Genomic DNA, 19,915 nt, shown 5'->3' with positions numbered 1-19,915 from the left:
GGGTTCTGACCTTTAAAAATCCATCATTATTGTCACATGAGAAAAATGTCCTTTGTTCCCTTCTGCTATTTAAACCCTGCCTTCTGTACAATATATTGGATTGTTTGCAACTAAATGGTCCCCTGGTCTCTTCCTGTTGTTAGCCACTAGAGTCAACACGAGAGGTCAGTCTGGCTTACCTTCTGCTGTGAGGCCCCCCCATGGGTCTGTGCTGTGAGTACCAGCACAGACCCATTCACCAAGAAGGTGGCAGTGGGTGGGTGCTGGTGCAAGGACCTGGTTCAAGCTCCCCACTCCCCACCTGCAGGGAAAAAGCTTCATGAGAAGTGAAGCAGATCTGCAGGTATGTCTCTCTTACGTCCCTTTTCTATAATTTTCTCTGTCCTACCAAGTAAAATGGGGGGGGGGAGGGAGATGAATGGCTGCTGAGAGTGGTGGATTGCTAAGTGTTGGCACTGAACCCTAGTGATAACCGTGGTAGCAATAAAGGAGTGGGGGGCGGAAAGAAGCTGGTGGGCAGAGGTAGATAGCATAACGGTTATGCAAAGAGACTCTCATGCCTGAGGCTCCAAAGTCCCAGGTTCAATCTCCTGTACCACCATAAACAACAGCTGAGCAATGCTCTCTGGTTAAAAACAAAAGGGGGGGGGGAGAGTTGGGCGGTAGCACAGTAGGTTAAGCACACGTGGCATGAAGCTCAAGGACCGGCATAAGGATACCGGTTTGAGCCCCCAGCTCTCCACCTGCAGGGGCGTCCTTTCACAAGCAGTGAAGCAGGTCTGCAGGTGTCTATCTTTCTCTCCCCCCTCTGTCTTCCCCTCCTCTTTCCATTTTTCTCTGTCCTATCCAACAATGATGACGTCAACAACAACAACAATAATAACTACAACAATAAAACAACAAGGGCAAGAAAAGGGAATAAATATTAAAAAAAAAAAAAAAGGAGTCGGGCGATAGCGCAGCAGGTTAAGCGTTAAGCGCAGATGGTGCAAAACACAAGGACCAGCATAAGGACCCTGGTTGGAGCCCCCAGCTTCCCACCTGCAGGGGAGTCCTTTCATAAGCAGTGAAGGTCTAGCTTTCTCTCCCCCTCTATCTTCCCCTCCTCTCCCCATTTCTCTGTCCTATCCAACAACAATGACATCAATAACAACAGCAATAATAACTACAACAATAAAACAATGAGGGCAACAAAAGGGAATAAATAAATATTTTAAAAAAGGGGGGAGTCGGGCGGTAGTGCAGCAGGTTAAGCGCAGATGGTGCAAAGGATCCTGGTTGAAGTAAGGATCCTGGTTGGAGCCCCCAGCTCCCCACTTGCAGGGGAGTCCTTTCACAAGCGTTCAGGTCTGCAGGTGTCTAGCTTTCTCTCCCCCTCTGTCTTCCCCTCCTTTCTCCATTTCTCTCTGTCCTATCCAACAACGACAACATCAATAACAACAGCAATAATAACTACAACAATAAAACAATGAAGGCAACAAAAGGGAATAGGTAAATATTAAAAAATAAAAAAAAAAAAGGAAGTAAAAAGGGCGGTTCTTCTTCTTCTAGCGTTTGCCCTTCTTCCGTAGCCAGTCAACAGCATCAGGTTGAGCCTGATGTAAAGTTTCGAGACCTCCTTTGAATCTGGAGAGGTGGCAGTCGTTGACTATGTGGGTCATAGTCTGTCTGTAGCCGCAGGGACAGTTTGGGTCGTCTCTGGCTCCCCAGCGATGGAACATAGCGGCGCACCGGCCATGGCCTGTCCGATAGCGATTGAGGAGGGCCCAATCATAACGTGCTAGGTCAAAGCCGGGTTGACGCTTGCAGGGGTCTGTGATGAGGTGTTTGTTCTTTACCTCAGCTGACTGCCAGCTCTGTTTCCAAAAGGGCGGTAGTGCAAGCGGGCTAAGTGCAGCGGGCTAAGCGCAGGTGGCACAAAGTGCAAGGACCTGCGTAAGGATCCCGGTTTGAGCCCCCCACTCCCCACCTGCTGGGGAGTCACTTCATAGGCGGTGAAGCAGGTCTGCAGATGTCTATCTTTCTCTCCCCATCTCTGTTGTCCCTCCTCTTTCCATTTCTCTGTCCTATCCAACAACAATGACGTCAATAACAATAATAACTACAACAATAAAACAAGGGCAACAAAAGGGAATAAATAATTTTTTTTTTTAAAAAAAGGGAGTTGGGCGGTAGCGCAGCAGGTTAAGCGCAGATGGTGCAAAGTATAAGGACCGGTGTAAGGATCCTGGTTGGAGCCCCCAGCTCCCCACCTGCAGGGGAGTCGCTTCACAGACAGTGAAGCAAGTCTGCAGGTGTCTAGTGTTCTTCCCCTGTCTTCCTGTCCTCTCTCCATTTCTCTCTGTCCTATTTAACAATGACTACATCAATAACAACAATAATAACTACAACAACAATGAAAAACAACAAGGGCAACAAAAGGGAAAATAAATATAAATTTTTTTTTTAAAAATGAAAAGCTGGGAAATGGGCTTTGGGGGGCTCCTGGTGGTCAAACCTAGCAGAGACTTTTTTTTTTTTTTCATCCTCTGGGGCTGGGTGCCATGACTACTAATTCACTGCTCCTGGAGGCCTTATTATTTTTTTTAGATAGGACACAAAGAGAAAGAAATTGAGAGGGGAGGACAGAGGGACAGAGACAGAGAAGGGGAAAGATAGACACCTGCTTCACCACCACTCTTAAAGCTTCTCCCTGCAGGTGGGGAGCAGGGGCTTGAACCTGGGAGGCCTGTTTTCTGTCCACCTTGGCTCCCAGAGCGCCTGTGCCATCCAGAGCACTCAGGCTGTGCAGACATATTATCTGACTCTCGTGTGTGCACACAACACGTACACATGGGAAACCCTGGCTGTCTGGAGCAGTGTACCGCAGGTTGCTTCTCTATTGGTCCCCTACCATGACTTTTGCTGGCTCTGGTCCCTGTTGGTCGGATTATGGATTTGATGTGCTGTGGCATTTGTATCCTATTCATGATTATGGTAGAGCAGCCCCACCAGAGTGGTGTACCTGGTTAAGTGCACACATTACAGTGTCCAAGGATTGAGGTTCAAGCCCCTGGTCCCCATCTGCAAGTTGAAAGCTTCACAACTGGTGAAGCAGGGCTGTAGGTATCTCTCTCTTTTTTTTCCCTTTTGTTGCCATTGTTGTTTTATCACTGTTGTGGTTATTATTATTGATGTCGCTGTTGTTTGTGTAGTGTGGGTCTGATGTGTGTTTGAGCATGGATGGTTGACCCCACTGGAAGCTCGTCTCTCAGACTCCCCTTGGCATGGCAACCTTGTGGTCAAGCGAGATGTGGCCAGAGTACACAGGGGAATTCCAACCTCCCTATCAGCCTCGCAGCATCACCCACCCCTCCCTCCTTCTGGTGGGCTTCGCCTTCCTTATATTTCTATTTCCTCGTTCCTGCATCACCATCCATACCCTCTCATTGCCTTGCTCTCTTTTCTCTTGTAAGGGGATATTGACCTCATTGGCCAGCTGGCTACTTCCCCTGCATAGCTACCCCTTTATAAACTTGTAACTGCATCAATAAAGATGTTCTGTTCTCCACAATGGTACCCTAAGGTTTGTGTATCGTCCACTGCCATGGTATGCTAGAAGACCCCTTTAGTGAACTCGCTCCTGCCTTGTTCCCCCCAAGGGATCCCGACAGAATAGAACAGAGAGAAATGGAGAGGAGGGGAAGGCAAAGGGGGAAGAGAAAGACAGACACCTGCAGACCTGCTTCACTGCCTGTGAAGTGACCCCTCCCCCTGCAGGTGGGGAGCCAGAGGCTCAAACCGGTATCCTCATGCCAGTCCTTGCAATTCGCACCATATGTGCTTTACCTGCTGCACTACTACCCAGCACCAGGTGTCTGTCTCTTTGTTCCTCTATCTTCCCCTAATTTTTTTTTTTAAGATTTTATTTATTTATGAGAAAGATAGGGGAGAGAGAGAAAGAACCAGACATCACTCTGGTACATGTGCTGCCAGGGATTGAACTCAGGACCTCATGCTTGAGAGTCTAGTACCTTAGCCACTGCGCCACCTCCTGGACCACCCAATTTTTCTTTTAAAAATTTTTTTATATTTATTTTTTTCCCTTTTTTTGCCGTTGTTTTTTATTGTTGTGGTAGTTATTGTTGTTATTGATGTCGTTGTTGTTGGATAGGACAGAAAGAAATGGAGAGAGGAGGGGAAGACAGAGAAGGGAAGAAAAAGATAAGACACCTGCAGACGTGCTTCACCACCTGTGAAGCGACTCTCCTGCAGATGGGGAGCTGGGCTCGAACTAGGATCCTTATGCTGGTCCTTGCCCTTCGCACCACGTGCACTTACTCCACTGTGCTACCACCCGACTCTCCCCTCTCAATTTCTGTCTCTATCCAATAATAAAGAGAAACCCCATGGACCCCTCCCCATAGACTGTGCTCTTGCCCCTCTCTCTGCCCCAGGGGCAACTGTTATCTAACCAGCTCACTAAAGACAATGTGTATGTTGGAGGCCGGGGACCAAGTAACAGCCTTTGGAAGGAGCTCAAGGAGGTCAGTGGGCCCTGCCACTCTGCCCCCCAATCCCTATCCCTGCTGGCACACTGTGCTCTCTGGAGTGGTGTGTCTGGTTCTTTAAGTGGACTTTATTTACACTGGAAAAGCCACCACCTGTGTTAGTTTCCAAGGGTCCCCATTGTCACCATCTTCTTACACTTGTGCTACACATGGGCACAGGGATCCAGGGCCTTCTCCAGGCCACACTGCCTGGTCTCTCAGCTCTGTGGGGACAGGGCAGCAAGGGGCAGGGGAAGCAGGAGGCAGTGGCTGCTGGACATCAAGTGGGAGAGGGTGGCATTGGCCTGGCAGAGCCAGTGGCTCTGGGGCTGCAGATGCAGAAGGCTGAGAGGTATACATGTGGGTAGCAAGGGGGTGTGTGGGGAGCATACAGTGCCAGCTGATGCCTGGAAAACCCCTCTGTGCCAGGGCTGCTAGTGGGTATGGAGATGAGTTACCCTAGATTGACCCCTGAGACTGATGTCCTGGAGAGGACTTGGGGCTGCTGAGCGCATTGGTCAGCATAGGTGGCTTCTGTGCACCTTCTAGCCATGATCAGATGTGGGGGTGGCATCCCAGCTTCTGTGCTAACACTGGTCCCCTACCCCTCTTTTCTGGTTCCTGCAAGTTACCACTAGGCCAGGCCTATGAAGTGAGGCTGAGAAGCCCCCGGGCAAAATAACAGCCAGCCAGCACCTGCCCTCTCCCTCTGGTCACTTCAGTCACATGCGATGTGGGCACTGGCAAAGCTCTGCAAGGGACAGGTGGCCGTGTTGGCTGCCCAGCTCAGCTCTGGAGAAGGTTAGCCTGCCTGGCTGGCTTGATAGGCCCTAGGGCAGGTCCAGCAGGGTGTGTTCCTCGTATAGCTTCTGGGAGATGGTGTATACCTGTTCGATAAAAGGCAAGGCCTGGCCCAGCATCTCCACTGCCTGCTCAGGTGGCCCCACATTCATGGCCTCCAGGAAGCCTTTGCGTGTGGGCAGTGTGCAGAAGGCCATGGTGGCAGCCCGGCGGATGATCCAGGGGTGGTAGGTGGCCAGTGAGGCATTGTAGGCATCAGTGCACAGTACAGAGGTGCGAGCGTCCTCAGGGCTGGTGCGCAGACGCTCCAAGAAGAGCTGCAGCCAGTGTAGGGCACGGTGCAGCCGCAGCACTGTCCGGCAGCCTGAGTCTGCATAGCGAGAGCGCCGCTGGTGGTCAACCAGCTGGTTGCCCACCTCATAGGCCACCATGGACTGCAGACTTTGGTAGTGTTCCCGCTGTGGGCCACCCCGCAGCTGCTCCATGATGTGCAACTTCATTACTACATCCTTGGTGATGAAGGAGAAGACAGTACCTAGGCTGTTCAGGAACCTGCCAAAAGCGGGTAGCAGCTCAGCAGAGGGGCACAGGGATGCTGTCCCACCACCCCCTGGGGAATAGGACCCCTAGAAAGGAGACCTCAGTCTGAGCAGGTCCCCCCACGCACCTGACCAGCCCCTTCCAGCCGTCGAGGTAGTGGTCTATGAGAACCTCCTCCTTCTCATTCAAGCACTGTTGGAAGCTGACCAGGACTACTTTCAGGTTGAAGTCTGTCTCCATGTCACCCACTGTAATACATGGGTGCTTACTGGGCTGTCTCACTGAGCCAGCTTATTCTATTAGCTTTTTTATTTGTGTGTGTGTGTGTGTGTGTGTGTGTGTGTTATAGTAGTAGTTGGGATCAACTGAGGTCCCATCACTCCTCACTGAGAAAGCCCAGGTCAGCCCCCTCCCCCTAGTAACCCACTTTGTTTGGCTTGCGTTACATACTTGGACACACTGACCTGGTCCTCCTGTGCCCACAAGGTCCTTCTATGTCACTCCAACCTTTTCAAGCCACTCTGCTGTGTGGTGTCTGCAGTGGATAGCTCCACGGGGGTAGCTCCTGCTTTCCAGTTGCTTGTCTCTCTTCCAGGAGTGTGTCCGACTTTGGTAGGTGGAGAGAAATATGCTAAGTATCTGCCAGGGTCAGGAACTGCTCTGGGCACTTGGGTGAAGCATGAGAGATGGGCCTGCCCTACTGGGTGACTTTCCATCAGGGAAGGGCTAGATTGTAACAAAGACAGGAAATTCCAACACATGAGGTCAAAGAGCAGAAATGCAATGAAAAAAAAAAACAGCAGAGGGAGGGGGAAGGCCAGAGCAGGGCCCCTTGTTTATTGGTTCACTGTTACTACTGTCTCAAGAGCTAGAGCAGAGAGGCTAATGCTTCTAGACAGATGAACAAATACCACTCTTTCTTCTCTTCATAAAACTACATGTTCCTCGCAGAAGGGTGACAAATTGGGCCAAAGAGCTTTCCACAGTGGAGTCAGCCACAAGGCTCTCCCCAGCTTGACAACCTGCTGCTCAGAGGCACTGAGGCCCTACTCTGAATCCTTTTACTCCATAAGACCCCAGTGCACTAAGTGGATCCTGCAGGCTCCAGCTCTTATCTAGTTGGGAGAGGGCAGGGTCTAGGAACTCGATATATCTCAGCTTGTGTTCAGGACAAAGTTTCACCCCACTGGGCCTGGGACATTTTGTGTCCTTGGTGTTGGGAGCCCTCCATGGCTCCTATGGAAGGAAGCTGTGACAGCAGCCCTGGTTAAGTGACTCAGAAAATAGGTCAGGAGTGTGTGCTGAGGTCTCGGTGTCATGGACAGGTTGGTTTGCATGTCTGGCACTGGGTGGAGCCCCTGAAGCTGGGCTCACCCTATCTTCAGGTATGGGGATCAACAGTGCCCAGGGGGTTGAGGGGTTCAAAAGATGTCTCCCCGGAAGCTTCGGCATCCCAATCCCCCTTCTCCGGAGTCTGTCTTCTGTTTACTGTGCAGATAATTTTTTTTTCCTCCAGGGTTATTGCTGGGCTCGGTGCCTGCACCATGAATCCACTGCTCCTGGAGGCCACCCCGCCCCTTTTTGCTGTCCTTGTTGTTGTAGCCTCGTTGTGGTTATTATTGCCATTGTTGATGTTGTTTGTTGTTGGATAGGACAGAGAGAAATGGAGAGAGGAGGGGAAGACAGACGGGGAGAGAAAGATAGACACCTGCAGACCTGCTTCACCGCCTGTGAAGCGACTCCCCTGCAGGTGGGGAGCCGGGGGCTCGAACCAGGATCCTTACGCCGGTCCCTGCGCTTTGCGCCACATGCGCTTAACCCACTGCGCCACCGCGCGACCCCCCTGTGCAGATAATTTTTGAGCACCCAGGGCGACCTTCCTGAGCACCAGACATCTTATAGGGTTGGCCTTCCTGCTCAGAGCTCAGGCTAGCTGCCCACAGCGGCTGCCAGGGGCTTGGAAACAAAGGAAGGACAGCGGCTGAGGGGCGGCCTGCCCTGCCAGCCTAGAGGCAGGGCAGCGCCAGGCTTCCCTCAGGTAGCCCACATCCTAAGGTCAAGGCTGGGTGGGAGGGCAGCCTGGGCACACTGTGAATGACGGCAACTAAAGACCCGAAGTGGGGCACCTACCCTGGCACTCAGGGCCCAGGGGTGGGAGCACAGCCTGTCCAGGAAGTCCCGCAGGCCCAGCCTGAGGACAGGCTCTATCGGTGGTACCAAGCTGAGGTCCCGGTCCCAGCACTGTCATTCCAGCTGCAGCCCGAAGATGAGGAATGGGGTTGGGTCGGGCCGGCTCGGGAGCCGGGGCCTCGGCCGCCCCTCCCGCGCCGGACCCTGAGCGCAGCCAGCCGGCAGGTTCGGTTGGGTTGGGTTTCCGGCCGCTTCCCCAACTCACCTGCACGCCCTCGGCTCCCCGCGCCGCCGCAGCTACCACCACAACCCGGCGCCCCCCCCGTCCAGGCCATTCCCCCCCCATCGCTCCCCGCCCCACCGCCCGCATTGGCTGCCGGCTGCCCAATCAGGAATCCCGGCGTGAGACCGGTGTTTCCGTCGGACACGCCGGAAGTCGGAGGCATTGGGGTCGCGCCTGCGCAGTAGATGTGTGGCGCTCCCTGGCTGGTGCTGTCCGCTCGCTGTCCGGGGGGGCTAGCGCCTTCAAGGATGCCGGAGATCAGGGTCACACCGCTGGGTGAGTGGGCGTGGCGGGCGCGTCCAGATTCCCGCGGGGCCTCCGGTGCGGCCGGCGTGTCACCGCGTTGTCGCTCGTTTTCCTCGGGCTCTAGGGGAACCGAAGCTGCGGGACCCGGCTTCTCAGCGTCAGGTGGGCCGAGTGGCCCGGGTGTGCTCGCGCTTCGGCGTGGCGGTGGCCGCAGGACCCGGACATCTTGGGAGGGGACGGGGACTCGTCTTCTGCGCGTGCTGGGCCCGTGTTTACCTCCCTTTGCACGTGGGCCGCCTTCCTGCCGGCGCTTCTGGTTGTGCGACTGTCTCCTCCGCTTGTATCTCGGGGTGACCCGCAGCGTGCCGTTTACTAGTATGGTGATTACCCTCAGCGCAGCCCTCGGTTTCCTTTATGTCTGCAGCAATTAAACAATTAGTTACATTCCATCCATCCTTCCTTCTTTCCTTGCAAGAGGTGCAGATGCAAGCTGCTTGGCCTGGGAGGTAGAACACGGTTTCTGCAACATTCTCTCACCTGAGGATCTGAGGCCTCAGGTTCACTCCTTTTATTATTTTTTAAAATCTTTATTTATTGGATAGAGACAGAAATCGAGTGGGAAAGGGATAGAGAGGAAGAGATACAGAGACACACCTGCAACTTTGCTTCACCACTCTCAAAACTTCCCCCCTGCAGGCAGGGACTGGGGACTTTAACCCGTGTTCTTGTGCACTGTAACATGTGCAGTCAACCAGGTGCTCCACCACCTGGCCCCATGGGTCATTCCTCAGCACTGCTATATGCAGGAGCTCAGCAGTGCTCTGGGGGTGGGGTGTAGGGGTGAAGTAAACTGCTTAAGCCCAAACAATCCAAGCATCGTGAAGAAGGGCCTCAGAATGCAAGTGACCCTGCCAGCCTGCCATATGCCAGGAGGGTCTTCCTTCACACAAGGCCCCCACAGCTCCACAGTTTTGTCCCAGTGTAGACACTGATCTGAGCAGCTGCAGTGGAGACCTCTGCCTGCCAGTCAGCAAGAACATTCTCTACCACCTGCCACATATGGCTTCTTGTGGCTGCTGAGAGGGCTGTGGTGGGCCACAGCTCTTCCCTGGGATCATTGTGCTTTTCCTACTGCTTTGCCATTTAGTCCTTTCTCTCATTTATTTTTATTACATATATATTTGTATATAATATAATTATATATAATATATATTTAATTTTGTTTATTTTATTTATTTTTTTGGATTTAAAATTTTTTATTAGTGATTTAATATTGATTTACAAAATTATGAGATAACAGGTATCATTCTGTACCATTCTGACATCAGAGTTCTGTGTCCTCATCCCTTCCACCGAAAACTGTAGTGATTCTCCCAAGGCCGTAGATATAGGTTGACTATAATTTATATATATATTCTTTTCTGATTTTTTTTTATTGGGGAATTAATGTTTTACATTCAACAGTAAGTACAATAGTTTGTACATGCATAACATCCCCCAGTTTCCCATATAACAATACAACCCTCACTAGGTCCTCTGAATCCTTCTTGGACCTGTATTCTCCCCACCCACCCACCCCAGAGTCTTTTACTTTGGTGCGATACGCCAGTTCCATTTCAGGTTCCACTTGTGTTTTCTTTTCGGCCTGAGAGTGAGATCATCCCATATTCATCCTTCTGTTTCTGACTTATTTCACTCAACATGATTTTTTTCAAGGTCCATCCAAGATCGACTGAAAATGGTGAAGTCACCATTTTTTACAGCTGAGTAGTATTCCATTGTGTATATATACCACAACTTGCTCAGCCGCTCATCTGTTGTTGGACACCTGGGTTGCTTCCAGGTTTTGGCTATTACAAATTGTGCTGCCAAGAACATATGTGTACACAGATCTTTTTGGATGGATATGTTGGGTTCCTTAGGATATATGCCCGTTTATTTTATTTTTGAGAGAGAGAGAAACACCAGAGCACTGCCCAGCTCTGGCTTATGGTGGTGCGGGGGATTGAACCTGGGACTTTGGAGCCTCAGGCATGAGAGTCTCTTTGCATAACCATTAGGCTATCTACCCCCGCCCTATTTTTTATATTTTAATACATATTTTAAAGATTTTATTTACTTTACTTACTAATGAGAAAGATAGGAGAGAGAAAGAACCAGACATCACTCAGGTACATGTGCTTCCAGGGATTGGACTTGGGACCTCAGGCTTGAAAGTTCAGTGCTTTATCCACTGTGCCATCTCCCAGATCACAATTTGGTCCTCTCTCTACCCACCACTTGCTACCCTTCTTTTTTTTGGCCAGAGCACTGCTCAGCTCTGGCTTAGGGTGCTGCAGGGGATTGAACCTGGGACTTTGGAGCCTCAGGCATGAGAGTCTCTTTGCATAACCATTATGCTGTCTACCCCTGCCCAATACCCTTCTTATTAAGCTACTTCCATTGAGTTGTCCCCTAGACACCTTGAGCTCCAGCACCATCAAGGCAGACCTGCCTCTCTGCTGTCCCTATCACTAGTTACTTAACTCTCCAGTAACAGGGAGGATGCAGAGATGCAGAGTCCCAGGCTATCCCCAGCTCAGCACCTTTCAGAGCTTCCTCAAGTCCCAACTATTCTCTTCCCCCATTCTGGGAAGTCATTTTTTCAGGGAGGACTTTCTCATCATGGTGTTGGAATTTTCTGTGTCCCCTGTTCCTGACTTTACTTACTTCCCTTGACAGCACCAATCTTCATCTCAAGTGCTGTCTCTTCTTTGAGCTCACCATCCATCTGCCTGACTTGTGCCCCTCCTTTGTTTTCTTCTGCAAGCCCCATACCTCCTGGGATTACTGTGTCTTTGGGTCAGGCTCTGGCACCTACAATTTGGGCTTACAGCTGTAAGACACCCCCCTCACTGCCCCCACCACACACATACACTTAGGAGCTACAAGTTCAGTGGGCCAATCCCAAGGCCTCTCTGGTGGGCTTGGCCTCGGGCTGGAGGCATACCAGGGAGCAGGGAGTTTGGGTCTTCACCTGTCAGAGGCCCTGTGGCTACTGCCATGGCTGACTGCTCTGGTACAGGCTAAGCTCTTGAGCGAGCTTAGCTGCTGTTGTCACAGAGGTGATGGGCTCATATTACTCAAGGCAGAAAGGAAGTCCTTTGTTGTCATCAGGCTTTCCTCCTGGACATCCAGGCCCCAAAGGAGGTGGCCACAGTGTGCATCTGGGGAGGGCTTGGAGGTCAGGTTCCTGCCCAGCTTCTCTCATGCCTGCATCATCTGCCTAGCAGCCTGGGGAGAGACTAAGGACTATGCCCTGGCATCTGGGGAGCCCCCCCCCCCCAGCCACCATTCCTCCCTGGCTTCAGGTCTGGTTTGAGCCTACTGCTGGTCCATTGTTTCTCACCTGCCCTCTCATGCAGGTGCTGGCCAGGATGTGGGCCGAAGCTGCATCCTTGTCTCCATCGCAGGCAAGAACGTCATGCTAGACTGTGGGATGCACATGGGCTATAACGATGATGTGAGTCCCTTCATGTGGCATAGATATGTGGCATAGAGCCCTAGGGGCAGGGGACTGCCAACTTGTTCCAGGCGGAGCAGGATTCTGAAAGCCTTGGGCCCCAAGATGCAGGGGTGGGCACAGTCCAGTGGGCAGCAAGCGATATATATGGGGCCATCACATTCCCCAACTGCCATCTGGTACTGCTTGTCAGGTGAGTCCCTGCATATGGCCTAGTTTGGGTAGAGCACAGTCCTGAGCTCTGGTGGAGTCTTGGTGAGTGCTCCAGCTGCTCCAGGAGGGCACTCAGCCTGCTCTGCTCACACTGGGGCAGGGGTTGTTGCAGAGCAGATGTGGGGCTCAGACAACCCGAGTTGTGCCTGCCCAACCCGAGTTCAGGCAGCTTGCTGCAGCCTAAATCTCTCTCCCTTCTTCTAGAGACGTTTCCCTGACTTCTCTTATATTACACGCAATGGCCGGCTGACTGACTTCCTGGACTGCGTCATCATCAGGTGGGCTGTGCTGCCTGCTCTTTCCCCTGTGCCTGATGATCAGCCTCAGGAGGGCTGCTGGGGGCCTGGTGAGGCTGGAGGGAGCTGCCTGCTCCATCCTGTCCTGTCCCGAGTTTGCCCCCAGAGCTGACCCTCTGTGTCAGGGGCAGCATTGTTGTGTGTGATTGGCAGTGTTCCTGGTGCTCTTTGGCAGGTCCCAGCACTGTGGAGCCAGGACCACCCCATGCTGTGTGTCCCTGATTGTGTGGGTTATGGCAGACCCCCAGGGAGGTGACTCCTACCAGTGCAAAGGTGGCACATTCCACTGGCGAACCAAGAGCCTCCCCTTAATCCCTCCCTCAGTCCTCCCCCCTTTTTTTTTTTTTTTGCAGCTGAGAGCACACCTCCTGTCAGTTCTCTCCTCAAGGAGCTTCCTGGGTCCCTGACTCAGGCTCAGCTGTCCCTGGCAAGGGGCCACCTCTTAGCCTGGGTGAACTTTTGTCTGCCTCCCCCTAGCCCCAACGCTTCTCATGTGTTGACCACTTGTTGGCCCCCAGCAGGAGAACCTGCCCACCCTGGGCAACTGGTGCTCAGTGGCTTAGGAGCCATGACTCCTCTGTCCCAGTGCCTCCCAGATGCAGCCTGGTCCTGTCCACCACCTTCCCAGTAAGCTCTCGTTCACAGGTCTTGCTCACCATTCCTGGGAGACCCCTTGAAAGTCTTGCTGCTTGAAGTTCACTGTGGGCCCTGCCCCACCACTTGCCTGATGTCTACTAGATGGTCAGCCCCGGCTCCAGGGTGGGCCAGAGTCCTTCCATCCCATCCCCCTCCCCAGAGAATAGTCAGTGGTGCATAGTGGTGCTCTTAGCACATGGTGAATGAATGAATGCTGTGATCTTTATCCTGGGACTGGGGGTGTGGCCCACACTGACCTGTGCTGCACCCCCAGCCACTTCCACCTGGACCACTGTGGGGCCCTCCCCTACTTCAGCGAGATGGTGGGCTATGACGGGCCCATCTACATGACCCACCCCACCCAGGCCATCTGCCCCATCCTGCTAGAAGACTATCGCAAGATCGCTGTGGACAAGAAGGGTGAGGCAAACTTCTTCACTTCCCAGATGATCAAGGACTGCATGAAGAAGGTGGTGGCCGTCCATCTGCACCAGACTGTCCAGGTCAGTGTGCTTGAACCGCAGCCCCCCCCCCCCCAGGTGGCAGCAGGAGGCAGAGGCTGGAGGGCCAGGCTGGCATTCCCTAGAGGGGCACTTAAGCTGACGTGGGAGGAGACTGGGTGGGGAGTGGGGGGCTGGCTGGAGGGATGTCTTCTTCCAGGCTGTTTGGATGTCTCAGGACTTGTGTGCAGGCAAGGGGGGAGCAGGAGTGACTCCAAAGGTGGTGGTATCATCAGAAAGACTGTCTCTGAGTCCAGTTCTGCATAAAAGCATAGACATACATGGGTGGGTAAAGCTTTTGGTTACTGTGGAGTGTATTTATCTGCAGGAATGCTTTCATCTTAGTCTGTTCTTCTGTTTAGAGTTTGAAATGAAAGTTTTTTCTTTTTCTTTTTTATTTCTTTATTGGGGGATTAATGTGAAATGGAACTTTTCATCTTTTTGCTCTGGGTCTTTGTACATGCTTATTTCTTATTAATTTATCAGAAAGAGAACCAGAACATCATTCTAGCACATGTGATGCTGGAGATAAAACTCAAGACCTCGGGAGTAGGGCGGTAGTGCAGCGGGTTAAGTGCACGTGGCGCAAAGCACAAGAACCAGAGTAAGGATCCTGGTTCGAGCCCTCGGCTCCCCACCTGCAGGGGAGTCTCTTCACAATCGGTGAAGCAGGTCTGCAGGTGTCTGTCTTTCTCTCCCCGTCTTCCCCTCCTCTCTCCATTTCTCTCCGTCCTATCCAACAACGACGACATCGACAACAGCAATAATAACTACAACAACAATAAAAAAACAACAAGGGCAAAAAAGGGGAAAATAAATAAGTAAATATAAAAAATATTTAAAAACTCAGGACCTCATGCTTGAGAGTCTAATGCTCTAGCCATTGTGCACCTAGGCCATTTGTTTCTTAAAAAAAAAAAATTTTTTTCCCCCTATTAGTCAGAAAGGGAGTGAAAAGGAGAAGCAGAATGTCATCCTGGTTTATGTGGAGACAAGTGTCACACTCAAAACTTCACTGTGGCACATCCTTTGCGCTACCAGATTCCAAGCCACTGCATCTTCTTTCCTGCGCTTTGTTTCAAATGTGGCTTGCTTCCTCACTTTCTCTCTCTCACTGGGTACAGAGAGATTGAGAGGGAAGGGGAAAGTAGGAAGAGAGAGACACACACCTGCAGCAGTGTCTGACTGCTCATGAAGCTTTCTCCTTGTAGATAGGAACTGGGACCTGGACCTGTGTCCTTGCACATGTAACATGTACCATTCAACCTGGTCGCCACCACTCTCCTCAAATGTGGCGTATTTATTTTATAAATTTTATTTCTTTATTGATGAGAAAAGAAGAGAGAACCAGCCATCATTCTGGCACATGTGCTGCCATGGATCAAACTTGGGACCTCATGCTTGAGAGAGAAACGGTTTATTCACTGCACCACATCCTGGACCACAAATGTGGCTTTTTTTTAAATTTTGTTTTTGTAGGTTTGTTTTAGTTCAGCCGGAAGGCCCTTCTTTTAGTGTCTTTCAGTCCAAATAGACTAATTCCAGTGGTTGACTTGGACTGAGCTACATCCTCCGGCCACATGCTTCCTATGTTCTTTTCTATAATTTTCTCTCCTTTAAAAAATTTTTTTATCTTTATTTATTTGATAGAGACAGCCAGAAATTGAAAGGGAAGGGGGTGATAGAGAGGGAGAGAGATAGAGAGACACCTGCAGCCCTGCTTCACCACTCATGAAGCTGTCCCCCTGCAGGTGGGGACTGGGGGCTTGAATCTGGGTCCTTGCGCACATGTTCGTTCAACCAGGTGTGCCACCCCCTGGCCCCTTTCCTTCTGTTTTCTTTTGGATTGGTTTTTAGAAATATTTCTTATTTGATTTGGCTAGATACCTTTCTACTTATATGATTTGTTGTTGTTACATTTATCCATTGGTTTAATATATATATATTTTCTAATGTGAGAGGGAGAGAAATACATGTATAGAGAGAAATCAAAACAATGGGCAGCCCTGGTTTATGGTGGTGCTGAATATTGAACCTGTGACTTTGGAGCCTCAGCCATGGAAGTCTTTTGCATGACTATTATGCTCCCCATCCCATCTTTAATAAACTTTATTGGAGGCTTAAGGTTTACAGTATAGTTATAGATAAGGTACAAGGATATATATATATATATATATATTTTTTTTTTGCCTCCAGGGTTATTGCTGGGGCTCGGTGCCTGCACTATGAATCCACTGTTCCTGGAAGCTATTTTTCCCATTTTGTTGCCCTTGTTGGAGTTGTTATTGTTGCCATAGCTATTGTTGTTGGATAAGACAGAGAGAAATGGAGAGAGGAGGGGAAGACAGAGAGGAGGAAAGAAAGACACCTGCAGACCTGCTTCACTGCCTGTGAAGTGACTCCCCTGCAGGTGGGGAGCCGGGGGCTTGAACTGGGATCCTGACACTGGCCCTTGTGCCATGTGCGCTTAACCCACTGCGCTACCGCCCAACTCCCAAAATTTTTTTTTAATTGGGAGCCGGGTGGTGGCGCACCTGGTTGAGTGCACATGTTACAATGCGCAAGGACCCAGGTTCAAGCTCCCCGGTCCCCACCCGCAGGGGGAAAGCTTCATGAGTGGTGAAGCAGGGCTGCAGGTGTCTCTCTGTCTCTTACCCTCTCTATCCCTCCCTTCCCTCTCGATTTCTGACTGTCTCTATCCAATAAATAGATAAAGATAATAAATTTAAAAAAGAAAAGGAAAAAAATAATTGTAGTCCTGGAGGTAGCCCATTGGATTCTCAACCATGAGGTCCTGAGTTCAATCCCTGGCAGCACATGTGTCAGAGTAGTGTCTGGTTCTCTCTCTCTGCCTATCTTTCTCATGAATAAATAAATTCTTTTAAAAAATAAAGATAATTTAAAATTTTTTTAATGATCTTTATTTATTTATTGGATAGAGACAGCCAGAAATCTAGAGGGCAAGGAATGACAGAGGGAGATAGACACCTGCAGTACTGCATTCCCCCTCTGTCATTCCCTGCCCCCTGCAGGTGGGGACTGAGGGCTCAAACCTGGGTCCTTGCACATTGTAATATGTTTGCTCAACCAGTTGTGCCACCACTTGAGCCCTCAAGGATTTTTAATTTAATTTTTGTTTCTTTTTTCATGCGGCATGGTGAAATGAACTTGAGATCTCATGTTCATATTGCACCAAGAACTGGATGTCACCTGAGAAACAGGAAATGATGAAAGCCTTCTACCCATACTTACGCCTGCCTCATTCCCCAACCACAACCTGCACCTGAGTCTAGCTTTCTCCACAGGTGGATGACGAACTGGAGATCAAAGCCTATTATGCTGGCCATGTGCTGGGGGCCGCCATGTTCCAGATTAAAGTGGGCTCCGAGTCTGTGGTCTACACGGTCAGTGGGAGCACTCAAGACATAGGAGGGGCTGCCAGGTGGGGAAGAGGCACCCTCATTTACTGCTGCCTTTTTTGCCAGGGTGACTACAACATGACCCCAGACCGGCACTTAGGGTAAGTTGGCCTCTGACTTATCTTGTCAGGTGCCCCCCCCCCAAAACAGTTGGTGGTCACTGGGTGCCCATGTAGCATGTGCCAGTGTCCCCCAGGTATTCTGTGCAGTGCATAGCCTGCCCCCTTTCCTCCCCAGGCCTTTGCACTCTGTCCTACACAGAGGGGGTGGGCAGTGCTCACTAGGGCCAGATGGGGCTGGGCCTAGCTTGTCACTCTCACCCCCTGGCTGTGGCCACCTCTGCTGTAGAGCTGCCTGGATCGACAAGTGCCGCCCCAACTTGCTCATCACAGAGTCCACATATGCCACCACCATCCGTGACTCTAAGCGCTGTCGGGAGCGAGACTTCCTGAAAAAGGTCCATGAGACAGTGGAGCGAGGTGGCAAGGTAGGCAGGGGCCTGGTGGGGGCAGGGCACTCCATTGTGGCCTGAATTCTCCTCCTAGCCACCCTGCTGCCTGCCCCTACAGGTGCTGATCCCAGTGTTTGCGCTGGGCCGGGCTCAGGAGCTGTGCATCCTACTGGAGACATTCTGGTGTGTGCTATGTGGGGGGTGTCTGCTGCAGGGGTCGGGGCCTCCATCTGGGAGTGTTCCCAGCCTGCCCATCCCACAAGGCTATGTCAGTATTACCCCAGCATCTCACAGGGAGGCGGGCTGAGGGCATAGGCCTGCCCAAGCCCTGGGGGTAGAGAAAACATAGGCACAGGGCTCTCAGGTCCTGAGCTGTGCACTGTCCACAGGGAGCGCATGAACCTCAAGGCCCCCATCTACTTCTCCACGGGCCTAACAGAGAAAGCCAACCACTACTACAAGCTCTTCATCACCTGGACCAACCAGAAGATCCGGAAGACCTTTGTGCAGAGGAACATGTTCGAATTCAAGCACATCAAGGCCTTTGACCGGGCCTTCACTGACAACCCAGGACCGATGGTGGGCCTCTGGCTGTGGGGCTGGGGGCATCCAGGAGAGGGCAGGTGGAAGCCTGCTGCCCTAACAGCCTGCTTACTTGTGTCTCAGGTGGTGTTTGCCACTCCAGGAATGTTGCATGCTGGCCAGTCTCTGCAAATATTCCGGAAGTGGGCAGGGAATGAGAAAAACATGGTGAGGCTGGTGGGGCTTGGGGGCGGGTTCCAGGTTTGGTACCTCAGGGCCAGGTATCTCAGCAGCCTTGTCTGTATGGCACTTACAAGAAGCTGGGACAAGGAGAGGAGGGGGACAACAGGGGGGGAGCTGTGGCAGAAGGCACTAACCTCGTCCCTGCCCCCACAGGTCATCATGCCTGGCTACTGTGTGCAGGGAACTGTGGGCCACAAGATCCTCAGTGGACAGCGCAAGCTGGAGATGGAGGGCCGACAGGTGACCACTCCCCCACCCTGCCTGATCTGTGGGCCCCTCTTGGGTGGAAGGGGCCTGGTGATAGCCACATGCACTGTGTCCCACAGCTGGAGGTGAAGATGCAGGTGGAGTACATGTCCTTCAGCGCCCATGCCGATGCCAAGGGCATCATGCAGCTGGTACGCCAGGCGGAGCCAGAGGCTGTGCTGCTAGTGCACGGGGAAGCCAAGAAGATGGAGTTCCTGAAGCAGAAGATTGAACAGGAGTTCCGTAGGCAGCGGGTGGGGTGGAGGAGGGTGGGACTGGAAGGGGCCTGCCTGTGCGGAACATGTGCAAGCCTCCCAGCCACACTTTCTTCCGTGCTCAGGGGTCAGCTGCTACATGCCTGCCAACGGTGAGACTGTCACGCTGCCCACAAGCCCCAGCATTCCTGTGGGCATCTCACTGGGACTGCTGAAGCGGGAGATGGTGCAGGGTAGGTGCTGACATCAGAGGGGAAGGGCAGGCAGCCACCCCTCCAGCTGGGAGTCCCCATACGCCTGCTTTGCTCCTCTCTCCACAGGGCTGCTGCCCAACACCAAGAAGCCACGGCTCCTGCATGGTACTCTGATCATGAAGGACAACGTGAGTGCCTGAACAGCCCCTGTGGGGTAGGGGCTCCCTGGGCTCCCGTAACCTGCATCTCCTGCCCCTAGAACTTCCGGCTCGTGTCCTCGGAGCAGGCACTCAAGGAGCTGGGCCTGGCTGAGCACCAGCTGCGCTTCACTTGTCGTGTGCACCTGCACGACCCCCGCAAGGAGCAGGAGATGGCACTGAGGGTCTATAGTCACCTCAAGAGGTGGGGTTAGACACCTTCAGGTGTGTGGGGGGGTAGAAGCTAGGGATGGGGTCTTACTGAGTCTCCTACAGCATCCTCAAGGATCACTGTGTGCAGCACCTGCCTGATGGCTCAGTGACTGTGGAGTCGATCCTTGTGCAAGCTGCTGCCCACTCAGAGGACCCCAACACCAAGGTGCTGTTGGTGTCCTGGACATACCAGGTGAGGCCAGGCCCTGAGAGGGGCAGCTGCTTGGTGGGGGCTGGAGGCTGAAGTGCACCCTCTCTCCTGCTACAGGATGAAGAACTGGGGAGCTACCTCACCTCATTGCTCAAGAAGGGGCTGCCCCAGGCCCCCAGCTGACCGGGGCCACTGGCTCCCACCAAGTCATAAGTGAGAGCCCTGGATGGCCCCACCCTCATGTTTGGGGGGTGAGACCATTATTGTTGCTGTTCTTTGCTTGAAGAAACAAGTGAGTTAGGGCTTCTTGACCTTTATTTTCTACTTCTGTACCTCTAGGAAATACATAGGGCAGAAATTTTCAGGAAACAAAAACAAAACCTGAAGG

At 52.0% G+C, this 19,915-nt stretch overlaps 2 protein-coding genes across 5 annotated transcripts; one reads left to right on the top strand and one right to left on the bottom strand.

Moving 5' to 3' along the window:
- Nucleotides 1-4,598: 4,598 nt before the first annotated feature.
- Nucleotides 4,599-8,346, bottom strand: CPTP (ceramide-1-phosphate transfer protein). The gene is made up of 4 exons (XM_060200788.1): nucleotides 8,266-8,346; nucleotides 6,335-6,362; nucleotides 5,998-6,118; nucleotides 4,599-5,882 (listed from the first exon to the last, which is right to left on the bottom strand). Exons 1-4 carry the CDS (start codon nucleotides 8,344-8,346, stop codon nucleotides 5,360-5,362), a joined length of 753 nt encoding a protein of 250 aa, XP_060056771.1. The 3' UTR covers nucleotides 4,599-5,359.
- Nucleotides 8,347-8,432: 86 nt separating this feature from the next.
- On the top strand, nucleotides 8,433-19,888 carry INTS11 (integrator complex subunit 11). Of its 4 annotated transcripts, none has more exons than XM_007525712.3 (17): nucleotides 8,433-8,559; nucleotides 11,934-12,031; nucleotides 12,449-12,522; nucleotides 13,451-13,679; nucleotides 16,982-17,080; nucleotides 17,162-17,196; nucleotides 17,444-17,582; nucleotides 17,665-17,729; nucleotides 17,936-18,125; nucleotides 18,213-18,296; nucleotides 18,465-18,551; nucleotides 18,638-18,800; nucleotides 18,898-19,005; nucleotides 19,093-19,154; nucleotides 19,226-19,368; nucleotides 19,440-19,569; nucleotides 19,645-19,888. In XM_007525712.3, the coding sequence occupies exons 1-17, from the start codon at nucleotides 8,469-8,471 to the stop codon at nucleotides 19,708-19,710; spliced, it is 1,863 nt and encodes a 620-aa protein (XP_007525774.2). In that variant the 5' UTR covers nucleotides 8,433-8,468; the 3' UTR covers nucleotides 19,711-19,888. The 4 variants fall into 4 exon arrangements, with proteins under 4 accessions (XP_007525774.2, XP_060055827.1, XP_060055828.1 ...); XM_060199844.1 differs by having other exon boundaries at nucleotides 8,499-8,559; nucleotides 13,623-13,679; nucleotides 19,645-19,887; XM_060199845.1 differs by lacking the exon at nucleotides 8,433-8,559 and adding an exon at nucleotides 8,678-8,904.
- Nucleotides 19,889-19,915: the final 27 nt, after the last annotated feature.

The sequence above is a fragment of the Erinaceus europaeus genome, chromosome 10 (genome assembly GCF_950295315.1).
Source record: "Erinaceus europaeus chromosome 10, mEriEur2.1, whole genome shotgun sequence".
In the NCBI taxonomy this organism is placed as follows: Eukaryota; Metazoa; Chordata; class Mammalia; order Eulipotyphla; family Erinaceidae; genus Erinaceus; species Erinaceus europaeus.
The sequence above is the reverse complement of the archived record's forward strand: the minus strand, read 5'-3'. Positions and strand labels throughout refer to the sequence as shown.